The sequence below is a fragment of the Erigeron canadensis genome, chromosome 8 (genome assembly GCF_010389155.1).
Source record: "Erigeron canadensis isolate Cc75 chromosome 8, C_canadensis_v1, whole genome shotgun sequence".
Classification (NCBI taxonomy): Eukaryota; Viridiplantae; Streptophyta; class Magnoliopsida; order Asterales; family Asteraceae; genus Erigeron; species Erigeron canadensis.
This window is the reverse complement of record NC_057768.1, coordinates 36,282,354-36,304,728: the sequence shown is the minus strand read 5'-3', so window position 1 is coordinate 36,304,728 and position 22,375 is coordinate 36,282,354. Positions and strand designations below refer to the sequence as shown.

Below are 22,375 nucleotides of genomic sequence, written 5' to 3'. Positions count from 1 at the left end.
AGCTATATACAAAATGAAATTCTATATCTTGTTTGTACACATTGAATTTTACAAAATGAAAACTTATGTTGATCAATTCGAATATGTCAACATTCTTATTGATCTACAGTTGATCGATGCCAAAATTTTTAGATCACTTGTGTCTGAAATAGACATTTAAGGTGTCTAGTGGTCTATCTCGACGTCAAAGTTATTAAAACAGTTTTAAAGTTTTGTTCTCAAACGGCCAATTCAACCAAGTATACATAATACTATATGTTTAAACATCTAACAAAAAAAAAAAAAAACCATTAACTAAATTATATGTGTTGTGGACATTAACATAATTGTGACACAAACTTAAATGAAACATTCAACGTTTTCTTAAAAGTCAGTTGGTGAACTTTCGATAAATGTCTATAGTTATCGTGTATGCAACAATATTAAGGCAAGAAGGTTTGATGTGTTGTGACTCTCTTAGAAGATTCAGTCAACGAAATTCGTTAAGTCATATCTAGTCATCAATTTGATAGAGTCGAGGTTATCTCGACATACTAAAGACACCTTGCGTAGACCTTATACAAGTAGTGAGAGATACAAAGACTACCATAAGCTATTTCTACTAAATAATTCAGATTGAAAAATTTATGAATTACTAGAAGAGTAAAGTGGTTAGACTTGAGATTGTACAAGAAACTACCATAATAATCCTCAAAAAGAGCCATTACAAAAATCTTTAAAAGGTTGTGTCAACAATTTAGTGCTACTCAAAGTATCGCTTTAGGAAAGTTTTTCCTACAAATAGTAAAAGGGCGAGTTAGCATAAGTTTACGAGTCCATTCAAAAAAAATTTTTATTAAAACCAATCGTTCAAATAGCCTATAATTCAATATCATATCATGAGTTAAACATTGTTTATGATACATTTCACGTGTCGAAAGTATACGAAATGTCATGTTGACGAAACTGAGAATTTATAATTGGATGAGGGTATGAGATTCAAATACCATAAGTTACAGTTGCGTAGAGAAAACAGTTTAGCTTAGAAATCAAATATATATATATATATATGTATGTATGTATAATAATGTGGATAAGTATTGTGTATGGTTACGGTAAATATCTGGTAGGTCATCAGTGTGTTGGTATATATAAGCAGTACAACGGAAGTGGTACGGAACTAGGCTGCGAAATAGCATTAGATGAAAAACAAACATCACCAATTATCCAGTGGAAGATTTCAACAGTAATATATTCCAACTAAATTTCGAGACGAAATTCTCTCAAGTAGGGGAGACTGTGACATCCGTCACCAAAACTGGTAATTTATTATAGTCTCTAACTTACATTCCAAATATCTTGACTAGTCAATATGCCTATATAGTATAACAAGCATAGAAATGTGGTGATCATTTCCAATATGAGATTTCTATTACTTGGATTTTAATAGTTTAGGAATTAGATATTTGATCTTCCTAAACGTAGATGACTATAACTATCCCCGTAATTCCTAGACTTGTAGTTGTTAGTCATATTTATTTCTAGACATTGATAAATTTCTATACGCTATTTAGTGGTGAACAAAATCAATAATTATAAAAATAATATATAATCAGTATAAGTAGTAAGATGGTAATAGTAATAGTAAAATATCATATGTTTAGTAAAAAAATTTCGGTCATATATATATTACAACAATTTACGGTGGGCAAGGAATTATAATTCCATTAGAATTCTTATAATGCATTAAGTCTAATCATAAATTAACTAAAACACTTATCTCCATATATATATATATAATAACTATAACTATACCCTAAACAAGAAAAAAAAAAAAAAAAAAAAACAAAAACTCTTTGTGTTTTTCCCTGCCGTCGAACAAGACCACCACAAAGAAAAAAAAAAAACAACTTCCATAATCTCTCAATTGCCATTTATTCTCCAAGGTATCATGGATTTTTGGTAAGATAATATAATTCTCAATATGTTTTCTAAGAGTTTTATTATATAAAAATCTATGGTTAAAATCCTTATAAAATTAATATTTTATTTTGTTAAGGTATCTAAGGAGTGATCATCTATCTTGGGGTAAAAAAATTACTTATCTTTTATATATATATATATATATTGTTGATCTTTTATTATAAGTAACCTATTTGATGAATATATATATTATGGCAAAATATATAATAATGAATGAAAGGTGTTTATTTTTAGGGTTAAATCAAAAGCTTGAAGTATAAATCATATTAATGTTAAAAGTTTATGTATTTATTGTATTATAATAATTAATGTAATTAGAGAAATTCAATTTTGAAGGCATGGAAATCATAATAACAGATGTAAATAGGTGTTGGAAAGATTTGAAAGTTTATCTATGAATATTAGTTACAGTAGTCTTTAAAACAGTAAGTTTGGGTTATTTCTGAATCTGGACAGATTCAGTTTGTTAACTTTAGGAGGTCGTATCTTGGTCATGGAATATGGTTAAGTCACGTTTTTGGTGTCTAAAATTAATTTCAGGAAGTCTACTTTCTGGTGGAAGTAGTTTCGTGTCAAGATATGAAGTTTAAGGTTGTCAAACAAATTTTATAACAAAACTGCGCAAAGCTGAGTTTTCCGAACAGATTTTGGACGACTTCAAATAGTCATATCTTGGTCGATTTTATGAACTGGAAAATTATTTTTCTCCAGAAACGTTTTTGAGATGTTAAGATTGTACAGTAAAAAAATTGGATTTTTTGAAGCTTCAAAGGCCCTTAACTTTTATAAAACTTTTCTGTGCGCAAACAGTGATTTTTCTGACTAGTCTGTATTCATTGAATTTTTAAAAATAGTTAACGTGCCAAATAAATTATGTAAGTATGTAACACTCTAAGGTAACAGTAGTTAAGATTTGGAATCTTGAATCGTTCGTTTCATCCTAATAAAAAATAGATAAAGTTACCAAAAATTTCAGTTAATATGAACTTGTAGAATTTAATCTTAAATCATTAAAACAAATATTATATATTAAGTTATGTGACTTGTAACTTAATAATATATGACAAATCAGTTGTGAATATTTTGAAAGTAGCCATATGTGTATTCCATCAAATACGGGTTACAATGGACGGTTCTTGACCATGTCCATAATTATAACTTGTTCATATTTATATGTTGTGTAGATTCTAGCGACCTTGTTGGATTTGCATAACTACTTGCTTGTTGAGGTGAGTTTCGTGGCCCCTTTTTATTTTATTTTTTTGGGGGAAAATGATGCTCAAAACACTTTTCATTTCTTTACTAGTTGTGCCAAAACTTGTTTGTTTTCATGGACAAATACGTGTAATTATGAAATCGTGTATGCTAGCTTGCTTGTATTGATTTCTTTGATGCAATAGATGTCTTTTGATATCTATTGAAGACTATTGGAAAACTATCGACCAACTTTATACTCCAGCTGGTAGTTGTTGGTATTTAAAGCATGATTGAGTTGTTGGCAGGAGTGATGAGGATTGTGTTGTTGGATAACTATGATGGCATTGATCAGTATTTAGTATGCTACTACATGTTTATATTTACATTATTGTCCAAACTTGATATATCATGCACAGCAAACTCATTTGTATTCCTTTAAACCTACGAACTCACCAACATTATGTTGACATTTTCGAGCATTCATTTTCAGGTAATAACAATGATTAAGAAGATTGAGCTTATGGACTTTAGGATGACCAATAAAGAGATCCTTCATGGACTCCTAGATTGCATGTGAAACATTGAACGCTATTTGCAATTGTTACTTCTTTGCTATTTGAGGCGTGTTGCCTAGACTTTCCGTTTGTGGAAATTACATTTATTTTAATTTCATTTAGTTGACTCTATTATAAAGTCCATGTGCTATAACTATATCTTTTCGTCATATCCTACGATTCCGCCTAAGGTGGGGTGTGACAGTAGTGTTCTTCGCCCGAATTGCAGGCAGGATACATGCTTCATGATCAAGTTCTACGGCTTGCTGAAGTTGGAGTGATCGTAGCTGCGGATATAGATCGATGAACTTAACAAAGAATCTCAAAGCTGAGGTGCATTAATTTTCACCAAAAGCAGTTCAATGAAAGTGTCATTTTTAGAAAACTTCGACAAAAGAAGGTATTTGCATTTGGGTGTTTGCTTTCCATGAGTAAGGTCTCCAGATCGAGACGCACTCTCCCCATATCAAATATAAGGGATTTAAGGTAGAGTATGGAAAAGTTCTTCCGGATCATAATTTCTATGGGAAAGTCATGCTATTGTGTGTTTCGTTCCAAGTATTAGTTCACTCCAACAAATAAAAGGTATTTTGTTTTAGATAAACTCAATTGAATATTTAAGACCTCAACAATATAATTGATAAAAAACAGGTCACCATAATTATAGATAAATTGGTCATTCCATACCACCAAACTCATAAATCTATAAAGGCAAATAAAGATCAACATCCTCTATTTTCTATATGGATCAGTGGTTGGAGCTCATGTCTCTGAAAACAGAGGTCATGGATTCGATCCTCATGCCCAGCAAGGCTGAAGGTCCTTTTCTACCTATGGTAGAACCTGGAAGCAACCTCTCTACCTTTGGTAGGGATAAGGCTGTCTATATATCAACCTCCCCCATACACCGTCGAAGACGGTATTGGAATCCAAAACCCGTGAAAGACGGCATTGGAAGTTACTTTACTTTTACTATCCTCTATTTTCTATAGAAAAGAAAATACAGTGATAAATAAATGAAATGATGCCGTTAGTTAAGAACAACCATGAACCACCAATTAAAATTGAACATACAAACTTTTAAAATTATCCCCTTGTAAAATGGACCCCACAGACTGTTAAGAATAACGTTATTTAATGTTCTATCTTATACACACAAGTAGTGATTAAGGATGTTCATTCTTTATTGGGCCCACTGTCATTCGACTGAAATAAACAAAGATAGTAACTTTATTACTGGAGCATCCTAACTGAAGTTTGACGGGAGCTCTCCACTGAAGTGGTTCGATGGTTAGCTTCATTGGAGGATCATTACTGATAGTCAGTTGTCTGGAGAATCTTGTAACTAGTGCAATGTCATTACTAAAGACTAGACTAGTGACTCAAGTGAGCAGACTTGTCCAAAATGGTTATAGCTAGTAGGATTGACATAGCTTGTTTTGGAGGCATTATCAGTTTAGTACTTGTTACGAGTTTAGTTGACTTCTTCAGTTGACTTTATCCACCAGTTTAATAAAATGAGAAATTTACGCATCAACTTATTTTTGTTCTTGTTTTTTAGTATTTTGCAAAAAAAAAAAAGTTTTACTAACCATTCATTATATCAAAAACTATACATCGATAACGCTTAATGTTTTAAAAGTCATGATGTTAGTACAAATTATAAGAATAATATATTTTACTAATTTACCCTTAACACTTAATTCTATTTTTTCCATCTCCATCTAATATATATATATAACACTCTTAATAAAATAATTTACAACATAGATTTCTCAACTCATAAAATAATTACAATACCCTATTTTACATCAATTACCTTTACATTAATAAAACAGCATGGTTGGATCAGTGGTAAACACCCTTGCCTCTGGAGATAGAGGTCATGTGTTCGATCCTCATCCCATGCAAAGGTTGGAGGGCCTTTTCTACCATTTAGGTAGAAACTGGAAGCAGCCTCTCTACTTAGGTAGAGGTAAGGTCTGGCTACATCTTAACCTCCCCATACACCGTTGAGGTATTGGGGCTCAAAACCCGCGAAAGACGACACTGAGCAGTTACTTACTTTTTTTTACCTTTACATTAATAATCACACCACCACTTTCACAGCCAACAACTTCACCATCGTTATTACCCGTCGCCGTCCCCACCACACCGTCACCGTTACCTCCGTTTTCGCCGCATCATGAGGACATACGTATATACGTAATTGTACAAAAGATTTTCTATCAATATTATTGTAAAGGAATTTTGATAAATATAATTTTAAATTAGATTTAACCCATAATAATAAACATTTTATAAAATTATGCAAAATTGGTAAATTTATATTATCCATCACACTAACAAACTCCGATATATACTATTAGAGCACCCCTAATGTACCGTATTGGGTGTGTATTGGGTCTCGTATTGGACGGTTCGTGGTGGTGAATACGGAGAAGGTTGCTTGTTTTGTTTTTTTTTTTATTCTCTGAAATATATATATATATATATATATATATATGTAGATATACGTGTCTGTGTGTTTGTGAGTGTGTGTATCTTCAAATCTGGTCGACCATTTTTTTTTTCCGGTTTGTGTTTGTGTGGTGTGAGTGTTGTGAAGAAGATGATGACACTTTTGTCATCTAGTATAATAAATTTTTAAATTTTACCCCATGTTTTCACATATTATCATTGTTTTCCTAAATAACAAATTTCCTATATTTTTATTATTATCATTGTTTTATTATTTGTATTTACTTTATAAAATATATTTGTGATTTATTTAATTAAAAGTGTGAAAATAAATATGTTGGAGTGTATTGGAATGTATTGTATGTATTGGGTATTGGGTGTGAATTGAGAAAAATGTATTGGAAAGAGGTTTTGTTGATGTTGCGCTGATGTGACACTGTATTGGTTAGTGTTGGTATAACCCATTAGGGGTGCTCTTACGCCAACGTCTCCGTACATAACGTATAGCCAAGTTTTATCTTTTTTTGAACATCAAATTTTATACTACTATTACCTTATTTAAATACACCAATAAATACCATTGTCAAGGTTTGAATCTTGATCTTTTTCTCAATTTTTATCTTTTTAATTAGGAAAACTATATCCTTTTAATAAACTAGCCTAAACAATCGTAATAGCTATTAGATCACATATTTGTGGCATGGAATATAACTATTTTTTAACAAGTGAATTTTACCTTAGACGTGTATAATGTGTGTTAATCGCACAACGAAAGAGTCCGGCACTAAGCGGATCTTAAATAGTTTTTCTTACCATACCACCTTTATTGGAAAATACTAGGTGAAATCATGATATTTGGCATGAAACTAAAAGAGAATAAGTCGATTATATTTTTGAGTCGGATTGTAAAGAATAAGCTAATTAGAATATCATTAAAACCAAAGCAAATGATCAGTGACTTTTTTGGCTTTTTCTGTACAACAAAAATCAGAGATATATATTTGATAAATGAAATAATAAACAAAAGATTGAGCTAGATTAGCTGGATTTAGGCGTTGCCTAACTTGTAAAGGGTGTGGGTTCGATGATTTGGTATGTTAATTTACCTCAATTTGTTGAACTTTTATTTTTATCTTTTTGCTCTATAACATTTTTTACTTCACAAAATTTTTACATTTTTTTAAAACTTCTTGATTTATTTGTTTTTCAATAAATGTTTTTTTATATATTTTTTTTCCTATTTATTCATGTCCACTGCTATCGCTATTCGGATTTTACTTCATCGCATATCTTTAGAAAAAAAAACTTCGCGTTATTTTTTTTATCATATTTATTTCGTTTGATTTTTTTAGTGGCAGACCCCGTACCGCTACTTGCATTTTGCTCCATTTGTATCCGATTGACTTATGGACTTCTATATTGATGTTTTTGCCGTATCATATCCTATTCGAGTTTCTACTACATGTTTACCTTTTGGTTTATTGCGCATTTTTAAATAAACACATTTATGAAATATTGAATTTTAATCAAACGGTTGAAGGTTTAACTTTTAAAATAACTTAGCCATTGTAATAAAATAATTGAGGCCCCGCAACGCGGTTCGGAAACTTTCTAGTTTTTATGAAAAGATATAGTTTCTTTTTTAATTAACACAAGTTTCCAGAGATGTATTCTGGAAGGTACTTTTCCCCGCCTTTTCTTTCTTACAAACAATAATTAACAAAAAAAAAAAACCCTAATCAGTAATCCCCATTCTCAGATAAAAATAAAATACCCTAATTTTGTTTCCAATCAATTAGTATAATCAATAAAATGGCGGCAGGCAGATTAATCTCCCGGAATTTACGAACCATTGTTACTCGGTCGTTAATTTTCCGTGACAAGAATAACTTCATTCCAATAATAAAACGAAATTATTTTCACTCTCTTCATGATTTACACAACACCAAGGTAAACGAATTTTAGTTTATATTATATTATATTCGATTTCGTTTTTTATATTTATTTATGGGTTTTAACATTGCTTAGGGTTTAACTAGGGTTTTAGAATTTAGTTATTGGTAATAATATAAGAGATTGCAGGGGTTTAAGTGTTATTGTTACTAGAAGCTATTGCCTGTATCGTACTTTAAAACTTGTTCGTTGTCCCAAAAAAACGTGAAAATATGTGCAAAAAAAATGTGATAATATGACTCCACGGCCGAGAATGTATGCTTAAGTGAGAAACAAGACTCTATTGATAAAATCGTCTTCCTTGTAACAGAGCTATTTGTCTCGTTTGAGTTGAACATGGGATATCCCAGCTCCCAATCACTAAGGCTATTACTTTGAGGTTTTGATTTATTGTGATTGTATGTATCTGGTGACGTGTTACTTGTATTGTCATTAGACATGGCAACGTTAGTGAAACGATGTCATGTCACCGAGTTACAATTTAAGTGGTCAGATTCATAAAATGGCAAAGGTTGAAAATTTATACATACACAAGTAAAGAATGTGTTTAGTCACATATAATGATGATGGTGGATGGATTGTAGAGACATTAGATTTTGTAGGCTTGTGGATTCAAGTTTAATGCCTCGTCACTGTTTGCTAATTGAAAATGGTGTATTTCTTTAAGGATGCGGTTGAATTGTGAACTTTGCGGATGACTTGTTTTCTGTTTCACAGGTGGTAACAGGTCAAGCAAAACTGCAAAGTCCTGTTCTTAATCCATACACACTTCAAAGATTTGGACTATCGTCAAATGCATCTCCAGAATCCAATGAAGATGGAATTTCCCAGAAGGCGGAAGAAACGGCAGATATTGCCAATGATACGGAAGAAAGTCCAGATGCTGGAAATTCTGATAAGACAGGTACCTCTGGTCTGGAAGAAGAAGGTTTGTTTTATCGTGTTAGATGATCAGGGTTAAAAATGTTCTGGGCCTCTTTACCAGGAGGGTTTCTAACAGAATAAGATTTTTCAGTGTCGAGTTCAGATGAGGAAGAGCTGTCAATGGAGGATATGGTCAAACTTGTTGCTGAGAAAGACAAACTATTGAAGGCAAAGCATGATGAGATTGCAAAGATAAAAGATAATGTACTTCGAACATATGCTGACATGGAGAACGTAATGGGGAGGACTAAAAGAGAAGCGGAGAACTCGAAGAAGTATGCAATACAGGTTGAATGTTTCTTGTTTGAAGCTCTTTGAATTTGTTTATCCTCTCGTATTGCTATCTAATGCATTAAAATCTGCAGATTTTTGCAAAGAGCTTGCTGGATGTTGCAGATAATTTGGGTAGAGCTTCTTCCGTTGTCAAAGAGAGTTATGATAAGATCGATACATCTGAAGACGGTGCTGGAGCCGTGCCGCTTTTGAAAACGTTGCTTGAAGGTGTTGAGATGACTGAAAAACAACTAGCAGAGGTAACATATTTTTCATTTTGGGCAAGGTTTTTCCTTTGCTGTCTTGGCGATTATATATATACACTGTTTGTTCATAACTACAAGTGGTGAATCACTTACGGGTCACCTGCAACTATTATTTCTTTATTGTGGCTTTTATAAAAACTCCCTTACTGCACTAACGTAGTTTGCGTATCATATCAAAGCATAACTGGCAAACTGTATTTAATGTTAATCTTTCATTATTAACCAAATGCTACTACATATGTTATTAAAATAAATTTATAGTCTATAATAAAGTCCATGTAACAAGAAAAAGTTTAACTGATGCAAGAGAGCCTATATATTGAACGAGAAATTCAACCACCATAAAGAAAACTTGCAAAACATCCTCAGCAAAGAACTTCAAATTATTTTGATCTATCAACCGTTGTAGCATGCTGGTACTAATGGCAGAAAACTTCAAATAAAAAAAGGGTAACCGACCTTTTAGGCAGGGCCATCAACCTATTCCATGGAGAGGAAAATCGCGTGGACCACTTGGTAACCAAATCTGCAGATGATCCATAAGCCAATGGAAAAATATGCAGTTCGTTTATGTTACATACTTACATGTTTGTGACACTACGTTCTTTGAATCTAGGAACGTGGACATGATTTTCACGTGGGCTAATGAATTTGCTGCTTTTCAGGTTTTCAAGAAATTTGGGGTGGAAAAGTATGATCCCACAGATGAACAATTTGATCCCAATAGGCATAATGCGGTGTTTCAGGTACCAGATGCAACCAAGCCTCCTGATACTGTTGCGGTTGTGCTAAAGGTATGCTAATTCGACTTGAACTTTATAATACACTTCTTGCACGTCTGCCAAATACATCATACCAGCCTTGTTTCTGCTTTTTTGTTTTTCATTATCTCATAATTGTAAGAGGTCACATCCTTCTTTTTGACATGGACTAGGTAAAATCTGATCAATCATTTATTTTTGGTTCTTGGTTTTTTTAAGGTGAACATAACCAATAACAATCTCTCTTTTGTGCATTAGTAATCAGATAACTATTTTGTACTCTAGTCTTGCTTCTATTTTTGTTAATTATTATATCAGGGATTTGCAATGTAGTCAATTATGTGATTGGGTAATTTTAGTTTGTGGTTGTACCTTTTGCCTTAAAATGCTACAACTGGTTCAAAGATAATCATCATACTGACCCCAATATTGTTGCAGTATTAAAGGTGGGGAAATAGGCCCATTGAACAGATTCGGGTCAAATTCAGTAATTTTGTGCAATTGCAGATTGTGCCGAGTTGGTTTGACTCGAAGCACTTCTAGACATGTGTGGGAGTAGTTTTGACAGATGTGATTAAGATGCAGTTACTTTTATCTTCTTTTCTGGTTGCCAGTTTTATATTTTTTGAATTATTTGTGTGTAACTGTGGTTAAAATTTGGGTATTAAAAGTTCTATTCATTGATTTTTGCAGGCAGGATACATGCTACATGATCGAATTCTTCGCCCAGCTGAAGTTGGTGTGACCATAACTGAGGAGGAAAAAGATGCAAGCAGAGAATCAGAAACTTAAGATACAACAGCCAAAATTTCAAGCAAGTTTGAAGTTTTGATCAATGGAATTTTTGATGGGATTTAGGGAGATGCATTGCATGCGGGGTGGAGGCAGTCTTGTTTATATTGTTACTTTGCTAACAGTATCAATGGTTTCTGCTCAAGTGGTTTGAACTATCAAAATAATCTACAAATCTGGAGCTTGAACTGTTCATGAATGCCCGTATTTTGAATTGGTGTTTAAGTGTGCATGTGTTTTTGCAGGCGGCTTGTTTCTTCTCTCTTTAGAAATTCATATAAAAACACATTTAACATATAAACAGACCTCTTGACCTGTATCATTTTTTTGAGAAAGACATTTTGATGAATCACCTTAGAAGGAACAAGTAAACCCTTCAAACAACTTTTTGTTTGTTCGTAATCGCTAGTTTCTTACTAGCATATTTTAAATAAAACTTTAATGCTGTTAAAAAAAACCCCTTCCAACAGAAACCCTTTCCAGCAGCTGAATAGAACATTTACTCATGGTTATCGTATATGGATTTTTCAGTCTCGGGGTTTTTCTAAATCTGGTGAGTTGAATACAGGATGCTTTTTATTGCAAATTTCTAAAAGTGGTCAATTGAATATCAGATGTCTTTACCACCTTCATGTGGGCGTTAACTCTACATAGGGCAGCACGACTGTTTCTATAAAATTGCAAAGCCTAAAGAAGACAACATTCGCCAAAAAAATAAAATTAAGCTCTAATAATTGGCAATTTAAATCATGGTATGGTTTTCCATAACACACAAAGGTACCATTTCTTAAGTTTTACAGGATCCAAGAGAAGAGAATGAGCTTTACAAGAATGAACATGGTGAACAAAGATGCGACACCTCTTCTCTTGCATATACATCAAAGTAATTATGCGCTTCAAAAATATGAACTAGCATTCAAACTACCTATTTATACTCTATAAGGGGAAGTCCAAGAGAAATAAATATCCATGAGACTGCAAGAATTGCAAAAGCAATATTTCATTATTATGTTATTATTTCGGATCCTGTTTTAACTGTAATTCATGTATTCATAAAAGCTTGCTACCCACCCTTTTACATCGTGGTGAAACTATACAGAGCCTCCACAACCGGAAAAGAAATGGGACAATATATTGGTTGACAAATGGAATAATATAGATTGACAAGAGCGGTCACTGGGTCTGTTCAATTAATAAAGGAACGGTAACTAGGTCACGAGTAGGGGTGTTGATTGGTCAGGTTATTTGAGTTTCGGGCTATTTGGTTCGGGTTATTCGGGTTTTGAAGAATAATAAGTTCACCCGTAACCCAAACCGAATAAGATTCGGGTTATTTGGGTTTGGGTTATTCGGGTTTGGGTTGTTTGGGTCGATTTTTGGATAACCCAAATAAAAAATTATGTGAACTTTAAAGCGTATGAAAGTTAAAAAAACAAAAAAAGTTAGGTTAATTATATTTCAATATAATTTTAATCTCAAAAACATAGAAAATCATACTTCATAAAAGTGTAAATTAACAAATTGTTTATATTCAAAAGTATTTCAACAACTTTGAGTATCTGATTCTTGATTTAGTGCATCACAACATGGTTGTATTAATCGATTAATAGTCATACATATGTAAAATAGATTAGTTATAAACTATTTAAAATAATATAAAACACTTAATTAATTAAACAATCTTGACAATATATAACGCAAATATTATTTAACTATTAAGTAAAATTTAATAAGCTATTGTTATATGAATTTTTAATATAAGATGTATATGGTATAACTATTATCCTGGTAATATAGTAATACTTTTGTAAAATATTAACAAAGTAATACTTTTGTAAAATATTAACAAAAGGCAAAACAGTTATAAATAAAAGCATAAAGATTGAGTCAAGTATATAATACTTCTATAAATATTATATAGATAAAAGATAAAGAAATATTTTATATGGGTTATTCGGGTTAACCCAAATAAAATAAATTTCACCCATAACCCAAACCAATTAAATTTATACGGGTTTGGTTGACCAAATAACGAACCCGAAACCCGAATAATCCAACCCATATAACCCAAATCCATTCGGGTTGGGTCGGTTTAGTTGGGTATGGGTTTTTTCAACACCCCTAGTCACGAGTATCCGAAAGCAGATTATGGTAGAGCTCGTTAACTAGATCAATACCTTAAGTGCATGCTCAATTCTACAACCTGAATAACCTCAACAAATCCCCAGTATTAAAAAGATTAAAATTACCTTTCTACAACTACTTTGCTAAACGAGGTAGTTCAGCCAAAAGTTGCTTCTAGTTCTATTTACAAAGATAACAACTAGTGAAATGCTGAACAGATCATTCCAAGATGATTACATCCAACTTCAATACTGGCATGAACGTCTACATTTTCAACAGAATTGAATAGCAACTGATGAACTCATGACTTGAATCCTTGATCTCTATGACATAAAAATACAGCAAGAAACTTAATACAACAATCAGAACAGCCATTTAACATTAATCAACTAACCAAGTTTAAGTTATCATTCAATATAAAGATTAAATTGTTCTCGAATACAAACAACATATCTAATTGTTCACTCATTCAATTTGAAAAAATAAACAACAAAAACCTTCCGACAAATGTAGACACTTTTGTTAATTATACTTAATCGCTAATGATGCCTATCATCAAAAGGTTTTGAAGGTTATTTTCCCTTTTGAAGAAATACAAAACACCGCCAACACAACCCTTATCAAGCCCATTTTAACCATCAAAGCCTCAACGCAGTGCAAATATCATCATCCTCCAACGGCGGAAGCATATTTAAATCAAACTCTAGCCAAGCCTTCCTCAACGAAGAAGAAGCCATATCCATATCCACGTCCGTATCCCCATTACCATTGCCATTTCCATCAACCACAACAGACGACGACGAATCACATTCACTCCGACAATCATCGCCATTATTATTATCCGTCACTCTAGGACAACGTCTCCTACCAAACACGGCATTATTATTATTATTATTATCATTATCAATAGTCACACGTCTCGGACCACTAAACGACTCGACCGTACTAATCATACCGCTACAAGACTGCCTCTGCGAAACCATTACTCCTCCCTCTTCCTCCGGCCGTAATTGATATCGATATCCATACATATTACTACTATCCATCATCAAACCATTCCAATATTGATGATAAAATCCTTGTTGATTAACATTATTATTATTATTATAATTATCAATCCTGCCTAACTCTACACACTCAAAATTACTAACAACATTACAAAAATTAGTTTTCGCTTTATTACCTCGAAGTTTCCGTGCAGCGTTATCGTAAGCACGTGCAGCTTCTTCAGCTGTATCAAATGTTCCAAGCCAAACCCTAGCTTTCTTCCATGGATCTCTAATCTCCGCTGCATATTTACCCCACGGTCTCTTCCTTACACCTCTATACCTTATCTCCGTCGTCGATCCGTTCATCGCCGGTGCCGGAGGTCTGCCGCGACGCATTTTTTATGTTTTAAATCTAATTACAGATCGAAGAAATGGAAGCTGTAACTTACAATCTCGATCTGCTTGTGGCTCATAACCTCATCTTTCAATAGATAGATATATAGATATAGATATACTATATAGATATAGATAGATATATAGTGAGTTAGGAATTGGTATTGAGGAATCCTAACTCGTCTCGATCCCCATTTTCTTTCTCCCCTTTTTTTCTGTTGTTCATCGTTCCCAATTACTTTAATAAATTGTTTTTTTATTTTTCTTTGGGAAATGATCGAGGTGGTTTACGTATTAAATGACTAATGTACCCCTGGAGTTATAGCTTTATCTTTTGTTTATGTGTGTGTAAGAAAGCATTAAGTCCAACAATAGATTCGATATCACGATATGGGATTTGTATTTTGTCCCACTGGTTGGTTTTTCAACTTTTTAGATCGAATTCTTGTTTTTGGTTTGGTTGCATCTTAAAACAACCATAACCATACTTATTTTTTTCAAAAACATTAATTAAAAAGGAACGATATGTTTTGTTCTGGTCTACTCAACGTTGTCTGCGTTTGTGAATGTATAAAGTCGCCTTTCGTGATTGGGTTACTAGGATAGCAGACTTTATTCGTCAAGCGTTAAAAAAAGAGGTATCGTATAGTTTTTTTTTTCTATCTCAAGGTAAGAAGATTGCTTCAAAAAGATTTTCACGATTTCATTAGTTCATAATGTTGTTTTCTCGTTTGACGGTAAGTCCTTAAGGGGTTGTCTCTCTACCTAGCCTCTCCATCCTCCCCATTCCCCACATGTATGGATTGGGTTTTGACTTTTGATGTTGTTGTTAGTTCATAATGTGTAGAGTTTAAAATGTATATAAATCAATTATGTTTAATTATTTTTGATATTAGAATGACTCGAACTTTATTTGAACTATTTGTAAATTATGTATTCAATATAGAAAATTAGTATATTTGTTAATCGTTTCAAAAAAAATATATATATTTATATTGTATTGGATGCATCTATCTTGCTATATCCATATAACTTGCTATAATATGTTATCAGTAACACTTACACAACATAGTTAGGCTATCTGCAATGCTGAGGACATCTTTAGGCGTCCTTGAGCTGCCACATCATATCCTTACAAATCCTTACACATTCTTATAAATCCTTAAAATCCTATAATTTTATCTCCAACCATACATCATCCTTACATATCCTTACATATTCTTACATATTCTTTAACTCTACTAAAAACAAAAAAAAATAAATAAGTAAGGGCACCTAAGGGCATGCCCTTGGGTAAGGGCATGCATCAAAAAATCTTTAGTTTTGAACAAGCTTCAACCGTAAAGAATATCTAAGAGCACCCAAGGACGTCCAAAAACATCCCCATTGGAGATAGTCTTATTGACATGGTAGTTCATCTGTATTGAAGCTTGAGCTTGAACTTTTGGATCCAAACTATCACAAACTTGTTTGATGTCTAGTTTAACAAAATGTATGTGTGTAGTTATGATGCTGATTTATATTGTAAAATGGTTAAAACGAATATATTGAATTTTTAAGTAATATTGTGAGGATAAATGCACCAAACCGAAGGGTATGTATGCTAGATAATAAGATGCAATGCAAATGGGAAGGAAGATGTTTGCATTGGTATAGTCGTTTTCATTGCTTTATTGCCTTTGAAGTCAAAATATGACCAACTAGTAGGGGTAGATACTAGATAATAATGGGAGGGACCATGTGCATTTCTTTTACTTTTTACTCAACCTATTTCAAGCCTAAAATTGTACAAAAATGCATACTTTGATAATCAAATAAAAAAAATTAAAAACGTGTTCACAGATTCTAGCTTCTCATATTTAACTTTTTTTAGAAAATAGAACGAGTTTTTCATTTTTAAAAAACAAATAAATTTTAAAAACACATTTAAAATTAGAAAACATTATTTTCATTTTCCATACATATTATAATATAAGTGGGGTGAGATTGGGGTGTGGGTTGATGACTTGATGGGAGTAGGGGCGAGGGGTTGCAAGGGGTAAGTACGGGGGCCTATTGGAAAAATTTTAAAAATAAAAAATGAAAGGTGAAAAACAAAGAAAAAAATATATTTTTAAATTAACCATAGAAAAGTGGAAAGCATTTTTTTTTAGAAAATATTTTTGGAAAAATATGATATGATTGCGTTTTTTGTATTCTAATTTTTTTTTTTTTTTTGAAAAACAAAAATAAAAAATAGGGTATGCTTTTTCTAATTAAACGTGCCCAAGGTTCTATTATTGTTAAAAAAAAATTTACCATTGGGTGAATATAACAGTTAACCTATTCGGTATAGTTTTTTTCCACATAAGTTGAAATACAAAGTTCAAATTTTGATATAGGAACTTTAAGATTATTTAGAGTGGGGTGAGTTATTGAGAACTCACAAATAAAAAAAACTCAAAAACCATTCTGGATCATATATTCTTTTTTTTTCTCCTCTTTTTAATTAAATAAAAAAATTCACCCTAATCATTCAAAATGTTTTATCTCACAAACCGTAAATCGTTAGACGAAACAAAAAACATGGGTAGTCTTGAAATTTCGTCCTCTTTCATTAAAGATACAATTCGATATATTTTTGACAACTTTTTAACTTTTGTTTTCTTTTTGGTACTTACACATGTGTAGGTTGAATAAAAATTATGATTCGGAGCGGGCTTCGCCCTTAAGGATATTCATAAACCAAAGCTAGTGGGGGAGATAGGTCATTGGGATGATAGGTCATAGCGTGATAGGTCACAGAGGGTGATAGGTCACAGGGGGTGATCGGTGATGGGTAATATACCTAACGGGCTCCGCCCATAGTCGCTATGGCTCCGCCATGGACTGACGGGTCCACCCTTAACTTTCATTGTTGTGTACATATGTTCATTTACTAATTTACATGTGAAAACAATGATACTACACATGTGTAGGTACACAAGTACAAGAGGTTAAAAAATAAAATTTAAAAAGTCGTTAAATTTATATCGAATTGGATCTCTAATGAAAGATGACGAAATTTTAAGACTATTTATACTTTTTATTTCGTCTAACGATTTACGATTTGTGGGATAAAGCATTTTGAACGATTTGGATGAATTTTATTATTTAATTGAAGAGAGAGAAAAAGAAAAAGAATGTGTGATCCATAATAATTCTTGAGTTCTTTTTTATTTATGGATTCTTAAATAACCCTTCCTCTATTTAGAGTATTTTAAAAGTGTTGTAGATTAAGAAAAAAGAAAGAAGAATATATTAACTTTATAGACAAAATGAAAACACATGGGCCGACCTCATTGCCAAAGGGCTAACATATTTGTTTAATCTAGGCCTTAAGCGGGCCCACTGGATAACATACTTGTGTAGTTGTATACTTGTGTTTATTTTATTTAGCTGGTTTGAAATTTTGAATTGATTTTTGATGAACTTTAACTACATATCGATTTGACCAGTCATGATTCAAAATCTCCCCAAACATTCAATGTTTGCATTACAAAAGAAAAGGAAACCATTGTATTAACATTTAGAGATAAAAATAATATAAATATAGTACCCCTTATAAAGATCGAGTCATGTTGTTGTAATATAGTACCGTATCATAACAATTTGATTAAATACGGTACCTCAAATTCATAAAACACTCCACAAATATGTTGTTGATCCAACACTACCGACCATATGTATCTAATATATCTTCTGCCCAACAAAAGTAACACCCGTTTCCCATCTTTACCATTAAAGACTTGCTGGAGATACACGGTATACAAAGATAGAGAAGAAGGCGAAGGAGGTTTTAGAAGGTTATTAATAGTGAACTAGTGAAGTGTTGGTACATTTATAAAGCAATGAACGAGTATAGATTGTCTAACACCAAGGTTCACCCGGAAGTGGAATATTCAAAGTATAAAACTCTTGGATTCGGCGACTGGTATCCCGACCACTTTTTTTGTAATTAAACCAGACTATTTGCAGCGATTATCGCTGCAAATAGTGGTGTTTTTGTCCATATCCAACTATTTACAACAATTACTGACAGGGGCCGCTATTTTTTACCATATTTGTCATTACAGACAAGGGACCCGCACTATTTGCAGTGACTATCGCTACAAATAGTAGGTGTGGTCTAGATACCAAAAATCTTAGTTGGGATATGAATCCCATTGTTTTAATTGTATTGTGAATGGTTGTCTAGTAGTTATGGTCGTACGGGAGGTTAATGTGAATAACAGTAACTTAAAAAAAAAAAAGAAGCGAAAGTAACGCCTAAAACACTTTTGGCAAGATCGAGATGTACACGCCAATATCCTTACTTAGGATAAAGAAATTGCTTATACGTTATATTTTAAGGTAGAAAATGGCCTTCGACCTAAAGAATAAAGATTGGACTTACAAGAGTTGAACTGAAAACAAGAATTTTAACTATCTGATCCAAACATTACTTGTTAAGGATTGTGACAAAACACATAAATTACTAGTTTAGCCGTCCATCTTACTTGAAGACGGGTGAAACATATGGGCCATCCTCATAGCCGAAGGGCCGACAAATATGCCTTATTGGGGCTCTCGAAACCTACTTCATACTTGTTGCATGTGGGTTATACTTTTTGGCTTGTTTGAATTGAATTTTGGTGAACTTCGGCTGCATATCATTTTAATTATTCATGATTCACAATCTCCCCAACATTCGATTGTTTGGACAACACTTTTAGTATCATTTATTTAGAAACATGAGTATGTTTCCTTTAATATATTAATAGACAGCTAGTTTTAATAATTTATTGAACAAAAATCACTGGATAATAGCCCAGTGGCCACTAACCGTCATTTTTTCAGGAGTGGTCCTGGATTCAAGTTTGTCAAAGGCAAATTTGAGGTAATCAGAGGATTATTAAGTGGTGAGAATCACCTTAACACTAGCCTGAATGAGGGATTAGTGGGTACCAGATGGTACATGGAATCAGGGGGTTTCCATCTAATTACCCTTTTTTCTTTATAATTTATTGAACAATCACTAGTATCGATTTTTTAAAGTTGACTTTTATTTTTAATTTGACTTTAATTTATATTCTTTTATCTTTATTTTAATTATACATTTAACACAAAAAAATAAAAAATATTAAGAAAAGGGAAAAAAAAACTTATTATAATTGTTATATACAAGTATATAAAAAAAATTTACGTGGAGAAAAGGATTTGAAGTCACACACTTTTATTATATTTAAAATACTAGTGATCAGACACGTCCAATGGACGAGTAGTCTCAAAATATATTAATCAAAGTTAAAAAATTGGATTTTCAAATACATTAAATAGATATACCGAAATCAACTTGAAAATTTGCTAGCTGAAGAGCCACTCCATCGGTCAAAATACTCCAAAAATTATCCGCCCAACGAAGAAACATACGAAAATTAACTCCATATGAATATTGATTTCAGTTTACCCTTTTTTTTCCAACTTTAGTTAAATAAAAAATTTACAGTTTCTTATATTCTAAAAGTGTAAATTATATATATAAAAGTATAATTAAATATAAATTAGGTTAAAGTGTAAATTGGTGATGGAAAATCAAAAAGTATAAGTTAATTATTTTAAATTGGGTTAAAGTGTAAATTGATGATGAGAAACTAAAAAGTGTAAATTAATTGTTTTAGATTGTGGTTAAAGTGTAAATTGGTGATAAAAACCAAAAAGTGTAAATTAATTTAGATTAATATTAAAAAAATTAGAGGATTAATAAGGAGGGATGATTAGACTCAAGGAGGTGGATTAGGGGTGTCAAGTGTACCCCCAACCCCCTCTTTTAGTTATATTATGGATAACTAAAAGAAAAAAATAATAATTGCTATATACACATATATACATACATAGAACTAGATTAATACCCGGTCGGTGACCGGGTTTCAAATTAAACTTAACACGTATCACATATTGCAATAAATATACACGTTACTGTACACTAATATGAAGTTTAGTATGAAATCGAGGATAATAAAGAAAAACAACTTTTGACACTTTGGGTTTGATATATATTTAGGAAATTAATTCTCGACCGAACCCAAAATTCGACTTGAAATCGATTTAGAAAAAACCGGGTTAGGGTTGTCAAATCTTCACCAGTTAACCCGTCAACCCGCAAACCTGATTTTTTCGGGTCAGGTTCACCTTTGTGGTTAACAGGTGTAGCCGTCCACCTAAAAATATTTTAAATTTATATAATATTTTTTTAATAAGTCAATCACCAAACATTTGACCCGACAACCTTTACCTATTTGACCGGAAATCAACCTGTCAACTCAGCAACTCATATCACCTAATATCTACCCTTCAACCCTTAACCAGCCAACCTGATTTTTTTCCAGGCTGGTGGGTTGGTTGAGAGGTTAGCAAGTTTGGGCTGAGATTTTTTACACGATTTTGATATCAGCTTGAGTTCGAGTTAGGTAATTTCTACCCGCTAACTTAAACCAATTTTTTTGTGTGTGTAAAGTTAGTTTCGATTTAGACGTGCTGAAGACAATTTTAACCAGCGATTTGTTGGCCCCCCAACCCTCCCCTCGTAGAAAATACCTTGAGATGAGAGACCCAAGACTCGAACCCGAAACCTTAAAAAAACTTACCTCTAGGGTCCACATAGGGGATTTACCATGAGACATTAAACCAGACCCTTCTAACACCATATATATAAATCTTAATAAAATACTTTTAAAAAAATGAAAGTAATTATCATTTACAAAATGTATATAATAAATAACTTTACGAAATATTTACTTATTTATAATTTTATAAGTATACAATAAAGTAGTTTATGAACAAAAGTGGCTATCTACATATACTCATATTTTTTATAAACCACTAAACAAACTTAATTGTGATATACTTATATGAGTTTAAACGATATAGTGATTCATTTACTTGATATTTAGCGAACTTTTGTATAATTTTAAATTTTTTATTCTTATAAACCAATTGGAGAGTTTTAAAGTCACATATATTTCTTTATAGTTATTTTTCATAAATGTAATTAATAGAACCAAGGAAGGCGGCAATGTAGTCATTAGTTTTGATAAAATAGACATTAATTATTGTTACTATAATTTAAAAAACATATATTAAATAATATTAAAGAGTTACCATACATAAATTTTCAATTTCAACAGTTAAGATTTATTTGATTATTAATTTCAATAGACCAGATCAAAAGTTAACTTTATTTTTTTCTCTCTGCTCTACCGGCAATATATATATATATATATAATTACTAATTTACTATAAAATATAGATAAAAGAAAAAGTAATGCCAAGAGTGGGATTTGAACCCATGCCTTTTCGAAAAGGACCCTCAGTCTGACGCCTTAGACCAACTCGGTCATCTCAACTTTTGTGATTAAAATTCAATATTATATTATTTATATTATCAATTAATTTGGTGGATATTGTATTTCAACATGTAATGTTGATAAATTATTTTGTGACTTGGGTGATTTTTAATGCTCCATATGTATTTTTGAACTATTTGAAGCAGTGTTTTAAAAATCGGGTATAAGAGTTGTAAAAGGTAATCATCCTTTATTGTCAATTTTACGTTACTAGCTCAATTACTCACATTCACAATTATCATCATTAGTTGTTAAAGTAGTTAACATTCAAAAAAAAGAAAAAAAAAAAAGTAAGGATGCAAGTAATTAAAGTAAATATATAGG

General features: G+C 32.0%; 2 protein-coding genes across 3 annotated transcripts; one reads left to right on the top strand and one right to left on the bottom strand.

Moving 5' to 3' along the window:
- Positions 1–7,856: 7,856 nt before the first annotated feature.
- Positions 7,857–11,526, top strand: LOC122579276 (grpE protein homolog 2, mitochondrial-like). 2 transcript variants are annotated; one of them, XM_043751409.1, is made up of 6 exons: positions 7,857–8,123; positions 8,844–9,030; positions 9,142–9,338; positions 9,416–9,583; positions 10,255–10,383; positions 11,044–11,526. In XM_043751409.1, exons 1-6 carry the CDS (start codon positions 7,986–7,988, stop codon positions 11,140–11,142), a joined length of 918 nt encoding a protein of 305 aa, XP_043607344.1. In that variant the 5' UTR covers positions 7,857–7,985; the 3' UTR covers positions 11,143–11,526. The 2 variants fall into 2 exon arrangements, with proteins under 2 accessions (XP_043607344.1, XP_043607343.1); XM_043751408.1 differs by having other exon boundaries at positions 8,844–9,054.
- A 2,114-nt stretch (positions 11,527–13,640) lies between these two features.
- On the bottom strand, positions 13,641–14,894 carry LOC122578398 (ethylene-responsive transcription factor 3-like). Its single transcript, XM_043750353.1, has one exon. The coding sequence runs from the start codon at positions 14,649–14,651 to the stop codon at positions 13,905–13,907; it is 747 nt and encodes a 248-aa protein (XP_043606288.1). The 5' UTR covers positions 14,652–14,894; the 3' UTR covers positions 13,641–13,904.
- Positions 14,895–22,375: the final 7,481 nt, after the last annotated feature.